The sequence below is a fragment of the Mustela putorius genome, unplaced genomic scaffold, assembly GCF_011764305.1.
Source record: "Mustela putorius furo isolate JIRA1106 unplaced genomic scaffold, ASM1176430v1.1 tig00003850_pilon_pilon_pilon, whole genome shotgun sequence".
Lineage (NCBI taxonomy): Eukaryota > Metazoa > Chordata > Mammalia > Carnivora > Mustelidae > Mustela > Mustela putorius.
The window spans coordinates 17,755,911-17,772,883 of NW_025422002.1; the positions used below are offsets into that span (position 1 = coordinate 17,755,911).

Consider the following 16,973-nt stretch of genomic DNA (forward strand, 5'->3'; position numbering starts at 1 on the left):
CCTAAAGGAGGGCTACAGTTGTTAGCCAGCCATCTGGGTCCTTCAAGATGTGACTCTAATCTATTTTTATAGCTTCCCCACCCACTGCCAACAGTCACATGGGAGCACCTGGGCTGGGGTCTCTGTCCAGAAGCCCCACCTTCTTCACGTCCTGCCTCCATCCTGCTCATTCTCCAAACACAGCTTCCACCACGAAGTCTTCTCCCTCTCCCAGAACCTCCACTGCGTCACTGTTTCCTGCTTGTGCATACACACTTTCCTTTCTTTATTCCTGCTAACATCTACTGGGTGCCTATTCTATGGCAGACACTGCATCCCCAGCCCTTAGTGATGAATCACCCCTGATGAATCAGACCAGCAAGGACTTTGAGCTCCCAGGCCTTCACAGCCTGGAAGGGGAAACAGTCACAGATGCCAACAACCACATGGTAGTGTAGCAAGTGCTAGAACACACAAGGGGCACAGGGCCTAGGGAAGTGCGGAGAGGGGGCAGCAGGTGATAAGATGGGTGCCTAAAGGCAGGCCTGCCTTCCTCAGCTGCATTCAACTTTGCATTAAATAGAAAAGCACAAAACCTCCCAGCACAGCTTGATGAATTCTCACCCCTGAATCCACCTGTGGAACTCACACCCACATCAAGAAAGGGAACTTGATCCTACCCCACATATTTACCCTACCCCTACATATTTTCTTCATTACTCCCCCCAAAGGTAACCACTACTCCACTCTCCACCACCGCAGATTAGTTCCACTGTGTTGAACTGCATGTGATATGTCTCTCCAATGTACATGTATTCTTTTCTGGCCTTCCTGCTTAACGTTCCGTTGGGGACAGTCACCAACATCGCTGCCTGTGGCCACAGCCTGCTCATTGTCATGCCTGTCCAGGCCTCCACTATGATGATGCCATGATTTACCTATTTCCCTGTTGACATCCTAGCGGCGACTGTGAATGATCCTGCAATGAACACCCCAAGGTTTTTGTTTGGGTTTTCGGGGAACAAACGGACACATTTCTGTTGGGCACAGAACAGCCATGTCATAGGGTATGGTATGCCTGTGTTCAGCTTTAACAGACAATGGTGAACAGTTTTTTAAGGTGGCTTCTCCAATGTAGCCCCCTGCCAGCAGTGTGTGAGGGCTTGGGTTAACCACGGCCTTGCTACCACCTGGTGGTGTCCATCTCCCCGTGCTAACCATTCTACTGAGCATGTAATGGTGTCACCTTATGGCTGTGACTGCATTTCCTTGACATGTGTGAGGCCGGGCCCTGTGCACATGGTCCCGACCAGCGGGCCACCTTCTCTTGTAAAGCAGGAGCCTCCGTATTTAACTCCTCTTCCTCTGCACCCTAGAGCAGCTCATGTTTTCCTGAACAGACTCTGACTGACACTCCCAGGGACACCAGGCAGGGGGCTGTTTAGTGCTGTCACTGAGAAAGCTGCAGGCTTGGCAGGATCACATGACAGTTGTTCCTTAAATAAAGAAAGCCAGAGTAGAAGCAAAGAGGAAAAAATGGGAAAGGGGCTGACTGTTCACATATCAATGTTGGGATGACATGTGCACCCAATGGGAGCAGAAACAAAGATTTACACTCTGGAGTAAAGAGCCTAAGATCCAGGAAGAACCCACATACTTCTCAAGTTCTTCCTTTCTCCCTGCCTCCAGTCAGTAACGCTAGACCCCCAAAATGCCCTCCCCACTTTGCAGTTGCTGAGTTTGGAAAAGGTGAGACCATTTTTTTTTTTTAAAGATTTTATTTATTTATTTGACAGAGAGAAATCACAAGTAGATGGAGAGGCAGGCAGAGAGAGAGAGAGAGGGAAGCAGGCTCTCTGCTGAGCAGAGAGCCCGATGCAGGACTCGATCCCAGGACTCTGAGATCATGACCTGAGCCGAAGGCAGCAGCTTAACCCACTGAGCCACCCAGGCGCCCAGGTGAGACCATTTTTATAGGGCTGGCATGTTTAGTCACGGGAAGCCGGCACTCAGGCATCCTCCCACCTGGGGTCCTATTCCTCACCTCTCCCTCCCCTCCCAAACTGTGCCGTGAATTCCCTGATGCAGGAACCACAACTGTTGGAGCTATCTCTAGGCACTGAGTGGAATTAAATGAATATGGAATTAGTGAATGGCTATGCATTTATTAAAGAAGGGGAAAAAGGATAGAAATGACATGAAAGAACTGAATACTTCTACATCAGACACTCGTACACAAATGACCACTCATCCTCCAAACAATTGGCATGTTAGTCTTCAAATTCCCGTTCCAAAGATAAGAAAGCTGAGGCTTTAGAACTCCCATTACTTGCCCAGAGTCAGAAGGCTGGAAAATTATTGAGGCTGAACTAGGACTCTATCGCCGGCTCGTTCTCCACCATCTCCCCGACTTGGCTCTGTGGTTGAGGGCAGAAGACATACTCTTGGCCAGCTCAATGACTGTCAGGTTCAGAGCCACCTGGCACCTGGGCTTCTTTCTACCAGAAGATGGTAGACACTGCTGGTTCTGATGGGGCACAAGTAACCCATAGCACAAGATAGCAGAATCCAAGGGGAGTACGGGTGAAGTCCACTCCCAGTTCTTCAGTTTCCTATAGGAAACCACAGAGAGCAGCTGAGCAAAGGCTCTGGGAGGCCAGTTAAGTTGGCAAGAGGTTCAGCAGCCATGCCTCTGACAGTCAAGGTGGTACACAGTTTCACCTCCTGGACCCTACACCCAACATACAGAAATGGAAAATGGCCCTGTCTTCTAAGACTATCAGGCATGTGAGAAACACATGAGAAAAGCCCAGTGAAGCCCAGAGAGGAGGCTTCTGCATCCCAGAGAGCAGCCACCCACTGATGATAAAATCTATCTCAGCACGCATACATCCGTGCATGTGTGCACACATTCACCCATTAATCCAAACCTGAAGTGTTAGGACTTGAAAGACAATCGCCAGTAACCACTGCACACTAGAGAGAGGAGCCAGCTCTTGCTAGGCACTGGCCCATGCCAAAACCTTTCAGTCATTAACTCCTCTAACATGCAGGTGCCTTAGGCACCCGCATCTCCATTTTACAGACAAAGAAACGGAGACATGAGGAGGCACAGTGTGGCCACAGAGGGCAGGGGTGCAGAGCCGCATGTGGGCCCTGGGCCAGGGTGAGCAGGTGCTTCTCCTGGCCCACAGCTTGCGTGTCAACACCATGTCTGGGGTTCGCTCCCAGGTGCCATAAGACACTCACCAGGCCCCAGCACCCCCAGCAGCTCACTGCTCTCTGTGATGAAAGGAAAAACACTCCTCACTTAGATCTTGCAGTGTGGGCGTGAGGAACAATTACTCAGGAAGATTATAAAGCATAGGAGCCCTACAAAATATGATTTCCACACTCAGGAATAATCATCTAGGGAATAAATACTGTAGTACAAAGGGGTCAAGATGTCTCCTCCCCCTTAAAAATGAGTCTGGATTCTGCACAGGACTTCCCTACCTGCCAATCACAGTGGACCAGCACTCGAAAACAGTGTCCTCCAGGCAGAAGGGCAGCAGGGTTCCAGCTGAGAAGCAAGTGGACACAGCATGGCGCCCCCATGAGCCCAGGCCTCTGTGACCCCCATCCCAACCTTTCCTGGCCCCTAACCACACTCTCAACTATTTTGGATGGTCGACGATGATTCAGCAGCTGTTCCAAGTTACCCCTAGAACAGGTTTCCACCATCAAATTCTAAACTTAAGAGGAAATAGGAAAAAAAAGAAAAGAAAGGAGGCTTCTGATTGGAAGGCCCTTAAGCTGTGTGTACAGAAGCTGAAAATGTCAAGGTCTGAGAGTATTCAACAAATGAAAGCAGAATTATATAAAAGCAACAGCTAATAAAAAAGACTGTCGGATGCCATGTTCTTCATCTTCCCAACCATTACGGGACTAAAATTATCCACGGAGAAGATGGAAAACCTTTCTCAAGACTGGTACGATTAAGGCTTAGGATGGTGCCTCTTTGCTCCCCCTTCTTCAGTGCTGCCCCTTCCCCTCCACCCCCCTCACTCCATCTCCCTCACCAATCTCTAGTTCCCGGGATGTTGGAGGTGCTTTCCTTCTGTATGTTATCCAGCAAAATCCTAGTATGTAAGAGTCAGGCAGGTGATCATGTTTTTGCACCTCCTTCTGGAAGCATTCAATAACTTCACGATCATGTAGAAAACCTCATTTTAGAAAAAGCGCACATCTGTGTATGGAAGGAGTTGAGGCTTCCCTGTAGGATGAAGGGGAAGAACAGATGAGAAGGAAGGACTCATCCAGGAGAATCTCCTTCTTTCAGCAGAGAACTGGGCAGAAGGAGGAGAGCCACAGTGGGGATGAGAAAGGAGAGTGACAAGGGGAACAGATTTGAGACAAAACAACAACAACAACAACAAAACACCCCCAAAATCAAAAAAAGCACTGTAAGGCTTCTACCCTTCACTCCAAGCAGACATATGCACACATGCTTCCAGGAGTCAAACCAAGAGAGGGAAAAGCAAGAGGAGCGCAGCAGGAGACCGCAGAACTGCACACATAACAACACACAAAAAAATCTGCGCTCATGAACATATGGGCAACTGTGATAATTAGAGCTATGGCTTGTGGAATGTTTTTACCCTTTTCCAGGATCTCAAATCACAATCCTTGTCATTACAGCTACAGTCAAACCTAGGCAGGAGGCTGTTCCAAGAAACCTCTCCTTGTTAAGGACCACCTCTGTAAGTGGCTTGGGGTACCCTGCTGACCTTCAGGACAATGCTTCACCAGTGGGCAGTGCTGCGTATTCACAAGACAATTCTGGTGTCGCCTAAACACCCTATAGGAGGTGGACCGGAGTGTCCCGGGAGCGAGAAGGAGCATCCCTCCTGTCCCCAAGGCCTGGAAATCCAGAAATCCACGTTTCCATCAGCCTCCCCTGTGCCATGCCATAGGAGAAAACCCCTACGGAAATCAAGCCCCTCAGGCAAACTGTCAATTTCAAAGCTCCAAAGAGTGACAAACTATTCATAAAGATTTGCCTGCAATAAGCTGATGGCTCAGGCTGCCTGGCATGCAGTCACAGGCAGGAGGAAGAACAATTTTTTTTAAACCTCCCAACCATCTCCTTCCATGTTTTAAGCCGTTTCTTTGAAAAAATCTGTCATGATCAACAAATTAAGCCCCCCCCCAAAGTAAGCAAGTTACCAAATGAATTTTCAAGAGTCGTTGTAGGCGTTAAAAAAAAAAAAGAAAAGAAAAAAAGGGAATGATGCTATGTCTTTCAATCTCATTCATTTCAAAGGCTTATCCTAGGAAAGTAGGGAGTGTGTAGCCATGGTGCACTTTGATCTCCCCGACTCCCAGGAGAAAATCAATAATACAACTTTAATATATTTGTACAGCAAGACTTCACGTTATTATTATTTTTATCCAATGCAGCTTAACTAAAGTCAGAAAGGTAGGCTAGGTCTCAGCACCGCCCTGTGGTGAAAGTGATTTTTTTTTTCTAAAAGGGAACTATAGCACAGCCAGCCGCATTCACAAAAAGCGGGCCAATTAAAAACCAATTATCTCTGTGAAGACAACTTGTAGAAAGGGTGGGGGTGTGGTGTTTGCCAGGCACAGGAGGGCAGGTCCACAGCAGGGGACTGGCTGCTGGGGCGACCAGGGGAACCGGGAGTGCAGGCTCCTCTCTCCCAAACGGCGGCAGTGGACTCTGGTCAGGGGATTTCAGGACCTGGCTCCCAAAGGCGGCTGACAGGAGCCTTACCTTCCTCTCAATGCGCCCCAGCTGCTCCTTACAGAAGGTGTCACGGCGGCTCAGCTCTGCCTCCCGGCTCTCCAGCTCCCTGGCCTAGTTTGAAGAGAACAAAGCCCACGTTAGCGGCAACAGCTGGGCTGAGTGTGAGCTCTGGGGAGAAACCAAGAGGGTTCTGTTCACAGAGGCACTGGCCTTGTGAGAAGCAGAATCATGAGTTGAAAACCTATGCTAGACCACTTACGTACCCTGAAGTGCTTAGTTTCCACCAGAGGGCTTCGAGGTGGGTAGCTGCTGGAGTCATTTCACAGAAGGCCAGCACTCACATTTATGGAGTGCTGACCATGTGCCAAGTACTGGTCCAAGGGCTTCCCACAGAATTTCTCACTTGACCCTCAAAACACCCTGGAAAGGTAGGCAGGAGTATTATGATGTCCCCATAGGTGAAGAAATGGAGAGGCTAAGTGACTATCTCAGATCACAGGTATGAGGAAGGAACTAGGGTTTGAGCCCCAGCAGGTGCAGGGCCTGACCACAGAACTGCACTGCCTCCAGGCCACACAGCCTAGAAGGGCCAGAGCTGTCCCCTGGCCACAGAGTTCTCACCCTGGCACCAGACCATGCCACAGACTCATGCATGAGGTCCCAGAGACGGGGATACCAGACTGCCCTTCTTCTGGAGAGGTAAACTCTCTGCTTCAGGGGTCAGATATCCAAAAGGTGAGCAGTGTCAGAACCCCAGAACCCTACAGCTGGAGAGAACAGCCCACCCAACAGGGAACAAACAGAATGGCTGGTGCACATGGCTGAGGACAAACCCCCTCCCGAAGGTTACAGTTAGGCTGAGGGGCTTGGCTAACCAGGGCAAGCAACCTGGAGCTAGCACACTTGTGGTTGAACCTGCCCACCCTTAACTAGTTGGGTGAGTGAGTTCCAGCTTACATGGGTACCATATACAAGCTTAAAGCAAAAGTGCCTGACCCACAGGACTGTATGGAAACTCCTACAGAAATGGGTGGGGTCACAGCAGGCCTCCAGCAAGGGATACTGCATCCTAGCAGTGTCCTGCTGTCTGGGACACCCATGGCCCTGGAGCCTCTCAGGACCTCTGCAGGATACAGCCTCAAGGCCTGACCCCACGCAGGATCTGAGAAGCCCAGAGGGCTGGCTCAGTGCTCGTGCCGAGAAGTAATGCCCTCTGATCCCTGTCCACCCCATGGAAGGGCCCAGTAAGCTCCAGCCCCATTTCAGGCTCCTGTTTCATGTAATTATCATGACCCCAAGAGCACAGAGCTAGTCCATGATGGAGGCCAACCATGGATGTAAGCTGCCGAGACTCCAAGTCCTGAACTGCTTCCTTCAGACCATACCATGGTGTTGGTATGTGGGTTTGGGTTTGAGCTGTTCAAAAAGACTGAGTAGGACAAGAATCAATGTTTTTGAAAGCCCATTTCATTGGCCATGCTGCTCCCCTGATGTAAAAATTTTCTAAAGCCCAGCAGGGGTCCAGTAATGAAGAGCCAAGCACAGGGTGGCAGCAACTCCTTTCCCTGAGGAAAGGCTTGGGTTTAGCGGACTTGGCTGTGCTCAGGAAGACCCGGCCGGCAGGGCTTGGGTGCCGGCTGACAATCTGAGAGTCACGCTCTACTACTGGTCCCACCATTCACTGGCTTGAGCAATTTGTTATCCTTTTCTTGGGTCTGTCCCCCTTACCTGCAGAAAGGAGAACAGAGCAGAAACTTGGCTCCTGAAGCTGCTGTAGAAGATCTAAAAATGCCAAGAAGGCTTCTGGAATGGTTGTGGAATGCCAACACTTCAGAAAAGCTAAATACAAACAGTGACACTGAATGCTGGGGATTTCTCACAGGATTGCCTAGGCAGTGTCCCAGGAATGGGAGCATGGCTAATCCGTGCTGGCTCTGCACAGCCATCTGGGGCCCCAACCTTCACCGTCCCTGGTACAATCAGAAGAGAAACGGTCTGACACAATGAAGCAGCCAGTGCAAGAGCATTTCCCGGGACTCTGGACTTGCCATCTTCTGGCCAAGAGTCCCAGCCACCCGGAAAGATGACAACTGAAAGCAAAACTGCCACAAGGCTCTTCTGCTGCCATTCACTTGAGGTCAGTGGGACAGTAGATGAGGAGGCTACCCTCCCTCCCGCGGACACATCAGGCTGCTTCCTCTGGGCAGCAGCTTCAGGAATGCTCAGCTCATGGTTCCTGGGCCTGAGCCAGCATGGGAGTCTGTGTCAGAAATGGGATGCAGAGCTAAGGCTCCAGGCAAAGCTGCCCAACCATGGAGGCTTCCTCAGGTCACAGAGAAACAGTTCATACACAGAAAGAAACACTGAGGATATGGGGTTCTCCTTTTACAGCCATGTCAATCAGCAACACCACTAAGCTGATAGCAAGCAAGGACGTGATTAACTGTTTAGAGTCTGTCTCACCCCCTGTGAAGGAAGCTCTGTGAGAAGGGCCTGGCCTGCCTGGGAATATCCCCAAAGCCTTCGCCTCCATCACAGCGAGCCGGCAAGGTGGCAGCTTCACTGGCTCTGCCCAATCCACCAACAGGCACCACCCACTGACCCCGTTCATCTCTGAGATTTATAATGAAACCCGGTGACAGGAGGGGAAAAGGGGCTGTGGCAATGAATGTGTTACCAGTGCCTGGCTATCAGTGCCTGGCCAGGAGCAGGGCCTCCACAATGCTGCTGGGGTGAATGAAGGCGGGCCTCAGATACCCTGGTCACTCTGCATAGCTGCCATCATCCAACACGTGAGGCCACACAGCAGGCACCCCGCAGCATGGCCGTGGAATTAAGGAGACACTGGCAGGCTTCACTGACTGATTCAGTAATTTATCAGAACATTATTGGGCGCCTACCATGTGACAGACACTATCGCAAAGGGGTTGCGGATACAAAAGGGAAAAGAGAAAGAGTTTCTGTTCTCGTGGAGATCAGAAGATCCCAGTGGGAGAGACAAATGTGTGTGCAGAAAAATAAGATAATTTTAGAAAGGGATATGTGTTGGGGAAGCCACAGGCAGAATAACTTGTGGGGTAGTGGGTTGTTATTTTCTCTAAGGAGATTTCCAAGCCAGGCTTCTGGGGAAAAAAAATACTGAGTAAAGTTTGCTGTCTCTGATACAAAGGCAAAATATCACCGTTGTGAAGATCTACTTGGTGGATTACAGTCTTTGAATGGGGAATTGAAAGGAATCTTCAGTGATTTAGTCAAGGACTTCCTCTAGTCAAGAGAGCACAGTGAGTTCACACTTTGATGCATCTTCCCTGTTCTAAACACATAGCAAGAAGAGATAAAACAGAAGAACCGGAGACCAAAAAGACATGGCCAGGTTCAAAAACAAGATTAAAACGTCCAACAGAACAGGAATGCAAAGCAGTAGGTGAGGCTGAAGCCACAGCCCTGCTGGGCTCTGGGTCTGGAGTCAGTGGAGACAGCCAGAACAAAGCCTGCCCCATAGAGCAGAAGGACTGGAGCCAGTCTTGCCACCTGGAACCCAGGGCTCCCCCGGAATGAGAAGCTGACCAAAAAAATTCCGGAAGACTCCCATGTAGGGCTGAGGTTCAGTCCATGGGCTGCAGCTTCAGTCCACTCAGCCCCAGGCTACAAATGAATCAAGTCCCCCGCTCAGGTCCCAGTTCTGCAGCACTAGTACCACCACAGGGAGGGGCCTCAGAAGGCCACGGTCACACGTGTCCCTGAATGTGGGTGGCAGGTATAGACCACCAGAAAAATATTAGGCAGGGAGAAACAAAAATGACAGAGAAAACAAAGCAAAGTAAAACAAGACAAAAATCAAACTTCCTACTCAAAATGCACCTGCAAACCAAATCCCAAATATGTGAAGAAATGTGATGCTTAGAAATAAATCAGCAATAAAATCAGCAAATGGAATACGAATTCACTCCAGATGAAATTAATTTTATGGGACATCATGACAAAGGATTTTTAAAAACTTTTTATTATGCAAAAATAAAACACAAGACAGAATAATTTAATAAAACTCCAGATAGCCATCGCTAAGCTTCAAAATTTATAGACTAAAGGAAATCTCGTTTCACCTATATTCCCTACCCCCAAATTTCTTACAGCAGATCATTTCACCAGCACATACTTCAATATATTTCTCTAAAAGATAGGGGCTTGTATTTTCCTAAATCAAACCACAGTACCACTGCATACCCCACCAAATTAATTCCTTAACATATCAAATATTCAGCCAGTGTTCAAATTTCCAACTGATAGAGGATTTTACTTTTTTTTTTTTTTTGGTTTTTATTTATTTGAGAGAGAGAGGGAGCATGGGGGTGCAGAGCCAAGAGGAATAGGGAGCAACAGACTCCCCACTGAGCAGGGAGCCTGATGTGGGGCTCCATCCTGCGACTCCAAGATCATGACCTGAGCCTAAGGCAGATGCTTAACTGACCAAGCCACCCAGGCACCCCAATAAGGGATTTTAACAATACATGTTTAGGGTACTCAAAAAAAAATGAATTTCTGATTTAAAAAGAAAATATTACGAAACGCGAACAGGAAAACCCCCAAGCAGGTAAATACTATGAATTTAAATTTCTTCAAAATAAAAAATAAAATGGATAAGACAAACCCTAAATGGAGGGCAGTAAGGTGGAAATTAGAAAATTAAAAAGTAGCACAGAAATGTGATCCAGAATGTTGCAACAGAAGATAAAGATAAAATGTACAAAAGAGGAGCTGAAAAACTTGAAAGACAAACTGACAGACTCCAACCAATGTCTAATAACTATTTCAGAAGAAGAGCCAAAAGGGATGGCAGAGAAGAAGAGGTGGAGGAGGAAGATGAAGGAGGGAGAAGAGAGGAAGGAGGAAGACAGACGTTAGAGCAGAAGACAAGGGATGGTAGGGGAAGGTCAGGTAAAATGAGGTGGGGAAGGGAGCAAGATGTAGCAATAAGGAGAAAGCTGGGGTGGAGGGGAGGAGGAGAAGATATAAACAGAAAATCCCAAATAAAATTAAACGTCAGTTGGCACAACAAATATGTGGTAGACAGCTTCTGAAATGGTCCCCAATGATCCCATGTCCTGATACTCATGTCTTTGTGTGATGCCCTCCCCTTAAGTATGGGCTGCACCTAGTGACAAACTTCTTGTGGGGGAGAGGCAGAGGGAGATAGAGAATCTTAAACAGGCTCCATGCTCAGTGCAAGCTGACAAGCTGACAAAGGGCTCCATCTTACCACCCTAAGATTTTGACCTGAGCCCATACCAAGAGCCTGAGGCTTAACCAACTGAGCTACCTTGGTGGCCCCTCATGACAAACTTCTAATGAACAGAATCTGGCAAAAAGTGATAGAATGTCACTTTCCAATTGCAAAGAAATAGTGATTTTTGTCTTTCTCATCCTCTTTCCCTTGCTCACTTTAAAGAAGCAAGCTTCCATGGTGTGAGCTGCCCTATGGAGATGCCCACACAGTAAAGAACTAAAGGAGACCTCCAGCCAACAGCCAGAAGAACTAAATCCTGCCAACAGATGCATGAGGGAGCACAGAAGCATCAGAGAGCATGGAAGCAGAGCCACCCTGAACCCTCAGATGAGACTGCAGCCCTGAGACAGAGGCACCTGGGTAAGCTGTGTCCAGATCTCTGATTTACACTCTTTGAGAGAGTAAATCTTTATTGTTTTAAACCACCAAAGGTTATAATTTCTCAATTGGGAATAGACAATGAAAACAAAATGTGAATTGATTAATCTCATCTTTTTAAGAGAAAATGATTCTCACTTCGGATAAAAGAAAGAAAAAGAAAATCTAACTATATGTCATTATAAGACACCAAGCCCCCACACTAACAATCTTATAGAACTAAAGAAAACCCTTCACGGGACATCTATACTGCAGTGTATACTGTTTGTTTACACAAAAGGTTGAGTGAATATTCCATCAAAAATATAAACACATAGACACATGAAAATAATGACCTACAATAAAAAGAAATACTCGATGGAATCAGACGTGACAATGGTCCAGATGTTACCAGTGACACAGAGGGACTTTGAAAGAACTATGATCAATATGTTAAAGAATCTAACAGAGAAGGGTAGACCCCATGTGTGAAAAGAGGGAGAATTTTCACAGGGATTGATGAGGACTCTCTGGCCTCCATTATTTATGATGAGAAATAAACTATTAAAATTATTGAGGATCCCCTGCATGTGATGAATTGCTTCTATCCTGTTACTTTCAAGAATTCTCCTTTTGACTTTGGTGTTCAATAGTTTGGTTATGATGTATCTAGGTGTGAAAAACTCTTTGGGATCTCCTTGTGCACAGCCTTACACATTCATCCAGCCTTCTAGATTTCCAGGAATATGTTGGAGCTTTTCAAAGTCTTCTATGAACATCTTGTTATCTAGCTTTTTTTTTTTTTTAATGATGTTGTTATTTTGATAGGGATTGCATTAAATGTGTAGATTGCTGTGGGCAGTATGGACATTTTAACAATATTTGTCCTTCCAATCCATGAGCATGGAATATCTTTATAATTGTTCATGTCATCTTCAATTTCTTTCATCAGTGCTTTATAGTTTTTGGAGTACAGATTTTTTTCTTCTTTGGTTAAGTTTATTTCTAGGTATTTTATTATTTTTGGCACAACTATAAATGGGGCTGTTTTCTTAATTTCTCTTTCTTCTGTTCATTATAAGGTTATAGAAATGCAGCAGGTTTCTGTATGTTGATTTTGTATCCTGTTACCTTACTGAATTTACTTATCAGTTTTAGAAGTTTTTTGGATGAGGCTTTAGGGTTTTCTATGTCATGTCATCTGTAAATAGTGAAAATTTTAACTTCTTTACTAAGTTGGATGCTTTTTATTTATTTTTCTTGTCTAACTGCTGCAGCAGCTAGCACTTCCTATGTTAAACAAAAGTGGTGACAGTGGACATCTTTGTCTTGTTCCTCATCTTAGGGGAAAAGCTCTCAGTTTTTTACTATTGAGTATGATCTTACCTGTGAGTGTTTTTTCTTTTTTTTAAGCTTTTGATTTATCCTATCGTTTGCCCAAACTGTTATCCCCCTCCTCAAGCAGTCATGTGCTCAATAGTTGCCTCTGGTTGTTTTTGAAAAATGCCTCCAAGGGAGAGGTTGTTTCCACTGGACAACATCTGAGTCTAGTCAAGTAACAACAGCCTCGCAAGTGGGTTCTTCCAGGAACCACTGGACAGGAAAAATAATGACAACTCTCTAGGTTTGGGACTTTAAAGAATTCTAACCCTCTCTGCCCTGTCCAGTGGTTGTCAGGCTGCTGGTTTTTACTATGATTGTGGCTGTTGGTTTTCAAAGTTACTGCTTAGCTGGGGAAAGGAGACTGGGGATAAGACTATTTAAAATGCCACAAAAATCACTATTCTTACTGAGATTCACCATTTTTCTTGAACAAATGATCCTAGATTGCTGTAAGCCTTTGGTTAGTTCAGGGAAAAAAGACTGAGCATTTTCATAGCTTTTACAGAATGGAGAATTTTCAGAGGTCCTTACTCCACCATTTTTACTGACACTACCCAAAACTACAAAATAGAACCAAATGGAAATGCTAAAAATGAATTTCTAGCATGCTATGGCATGAAATCGTAGGTTTATTAAAAGACTGGACAGAAGATAGAATCAGTGAACTTAGAAACAAGTCATTAGAAATTATCCAAATTAAAACACAAAGAGACAAAGCATGAAAAATAAAATTGAACAGGGCACCCAAGACCTACAGGACAACATCAAATGGTACAGCATATATTTAATTGGAGTCCAGGTAAGAGAAGAGAAAAACAGGGCAAAAGAATGAAGAGATAAAGGGCAAGAACTTTCCAAAGTTAATTAAAGACAACAAAGAACAGATCTGAGAAGCTCAGAAAAACCCCAAGTAGAATGCTTTTGTAGAATTCTTAAATAATTCCTGGAGAAATGGAATATTTTTTTAACATAGACTGTCATAAGTTTGAAAAAACAAGTAATTTCTAGCACCACCTCTAAAAAAGCAAAAAAAGGTCACAAATAAAAAGTCAGCTGAGAGGATAAAATGGAATTCTTAAAATATACTGATTTCGCCTCCACCCTCTCCCTACAAGACAGTAGGAACAGAGGAACAAAACACAGCTAGAACAAACAGAAATTGAACATCAAGATGGTAGATTTAAATCCAGCCACATCAATAATCATATTAAACAAACAGGTTTAACTCCTTATATTAATTTCCTATTTGCAGTTGTAAGAAATTACCAAAAACTTAGTGGCTTAATACACACATCTATTTCCTCTGTTTCTAGAGATCAGAAGTACCAAATGAGTCTTAACTTGACTAAAATCATGGTGTTGGCAGGGCTGTTTATTTCTGGATGCTCTAGGAAAGAATCTATTTCCTTACCTTTCCAGCTTCTAGAGGCTGCATTTCTTGGCTCATGATTCCACATCACTCTGACCTCTGCTACCATCATCACAACTCCCTCCTTGAATCTCCCACATCTATCTTTCCTTGATAAAGACCCTTAAGATTACATTGGACCCACATGGATAATATAGGATAAAATCCCATCACATATCCTTAACGGTAGGTAATCACATCCACAAAGTCCTTTTTATAATGTAAAGGAATATATTCATGGGTTTTGGAGATTAAAGAGGTGAATATCTTTGGGGGACCACTGTTCTGCCTACCACAATCACCAGTGAGAGGCAAAACTCTAATGATATGTTATGGATTAAAAGTATATATTTTAAATATAAAGAAAACAAATGGGTTAAAAAAAGAATGGAAAAAAGATATATCAAGCAAACACTAAGTACAAGAAAGCTGGTGTAGTTATATCAAATAAAAGAGAATTCAAAACAAAAAAATATTACCAGATATAAAGAGGAGCAGTTCATAAACATAAAGGAGACAATTATTCAAGAAGAGATAACAATTATAAATGTGCATGCACCTAAAAACAAAACTCTCAAATACATAAAAATTCAACTGACTAAAGAATATAAACAAATCCATAGTTGAAGATGTTAGCATCCCTCTCTCCAAATATTGACAGAACTAGACAAAAAATCAACAAAGATACAAAAGATACAGACAATATTGTCATCCAACATGATCTAATTGACATTATACATTACTCCATGCAACAACTACAGATACACATTCTTCCTACTTGAACGTGGAAAAGTTCTGAGCATAGATCTTCTCCTGGGCTACAAGAAATGTAAACAGATGAAATCAAACAAAGTATCCTCTATGACTGAAAAATTATTAAATTAGAAATTAACAAACAGCAAGATGCCTAGAAAATCCTCAAATGTTTAGCAATTAAACCTATTACTCAAGAATCCATGAGTCCTACCCGGGAGGAAAATTAGTATTGAAAAAGAGACTTGGGCATGATAGAATGATCAAATTAGCATACAAGGATTCCAAAATAGCTACGATAAATACTTTCAAGGATTTAAAGGACAATGTGAACATAATGAAATAAATGGAAACTACTAAAAAGAATCAAAGAGAAATTTGTGAGAAATGTAAAAGGCTATAAAGGAAAGGCTAAAAAAGTGAATGCTACCCTCAGTGACTGATGGAAAAATTTCATTATCAACTGGTAACACATATAAAATTGGATTTGTGGGGAAGGGAGAAGAGGAGAAGGTAGTAGGAAAGAATCTGAATATCTGAAGAACAATGAATGAAAAATTTCTAGATGAGTTAAAAAGTATAAACTTACAGAGCCATTACGTTTAATTACCAAAAGAACCAATAAATACAATGTGATAAATGCTCTAACAGACATGTATAAACTGTATACCTATAAGTATAAGATACATAATTTCCTCTGATTTACAAAACAAAGTAGATTTAACAACAACAACCAAAAAACTCACCCCAAAGAATTTTGCTGCCCAGATGACTTCACACTGATTAATGAAAGAAATCACACCATTTCTAAGCAGACTCTTTCAGCAAATAGAAGAAAAGGGAACACAGTCCAGTGTATTTTATGAGACTATTATAATTATAATAGCAAACCAGACAAGGGCATTACAAGAAAAGAAATTCACAGACCAGCATTACTTAAGAAAAGAGATGTAAAAATCCTTAACCAAAAAAAAAAAAAAAATAATAATACCCCATGATCAACCGGGATGTATGCCAGGAGCCCAAGGTTGTTTTAACATATAAAAATCAATCAACATACTTACCACATTAACAAATAAAAGGAGGAAAATCATGTGATCATTTCAAATGGATTCAGGAAAAGCATTTGAGAAAATAAATACCCATTTATGAAAAATAACTTGCCGTAAAATAGTAACAGAAGGAAATTTCCTTAACTTGATGAAAAGCAGGTACAGAAAACCTACAGATGATTATTGGTGAAATACTGAACAATTTTCCCCCAATATTGCAAAGAAGTTAATATGGACTTAGAAGATTTGAATAATAAAATTAATAAGATTGGGGCGCCTGGGTGGCTCAGTTGGTTGGACGACTGCCTTCAGCTCAGGTCATGATCCTGGAGTCCCAGGATCGAGTCCCACATCAGGCTCCCAGATCCATGGGAAGTCTGCTTCTCCCTCTGACCTTCTCCTTGCTCATGCTCTTTCTCACTGTCTCTCTCTCAAAAAAAAAAAAAAAAAAAATTAAAAAAAAAATTAATAAGATTGATCTAATAAACCTAATATTTACATTCTTTTTAGAGCTGAGTAGAATATTTGCAAAAATCAAACACTCTTCTAAGACACAACCACAAAGGGGCGCCTGGGTGGCTCAGTGGGTTAAAGCCTCTGCCTTCAGCTCCAATCATGATCTCAGGGTCCTGGGATCATGATCTCTGCTCGACGGGGAGTCTGCTTCCCTTCCTCTGTCTCTGCCTATGTGTGATCTCTATCTGTCAAATAAATAAATAAAAATCTTAAAAAAAAAAAAGACACAGCCACAAAAATAAATGAACAAATTTCAATGTATCAATATCATACAGACCTCTGATGAAAATACAATCAAATTACAAATCAATAATAAAAAAGGCAGTTAAAAATGGATTTGGTAATATGCCTTCCTAAATATAACTCATAGGCTAGGCCAAAAATAACAAGAGAAATTTCAAAATTAAAAAGAAATAATGAAAGTTCTACATTTAAAACAAAAAATGTGACATAGCTAATAAAGTATCTGAGAGGTAAGTTAATAACTTTAAGTAC

At 43.8% G+C, this 16,973-nt stretch overlaps 1 protein-coding gene across 6 annotated transcripts in view; it reads right to left on the minus strand.

Annotated features, from left to right (window-relative positions):
- CHCHD6 (coiled-coil-helix-coiled-coil-helix domain containing 6) overlaps positions 1–16,973 on the minus strand; it is a 244,154-nt gene that overhangs the window by 103,046 nt on the left and 124,135 nt on the right. For 5 of the 6 annotated variants that reach the window (XM_013055310.2, XM_004738703.3, XM_013055290.2 and 2 more), the window contains exon 5: positions 5,753–5,836. The exons of the other annotated variant lie outside the window; for it this stretch is intronic. In XM_013055310.2, coding sequence (XP_012910764.1) covers positions 5,753–5,836 — 84 coding nt within the window. The remainder of the gene's footprint in view (positions 1–5,752; positions 5,837–16,973) is intronic. 6 annotated transcript variants of the gene reach the window in all.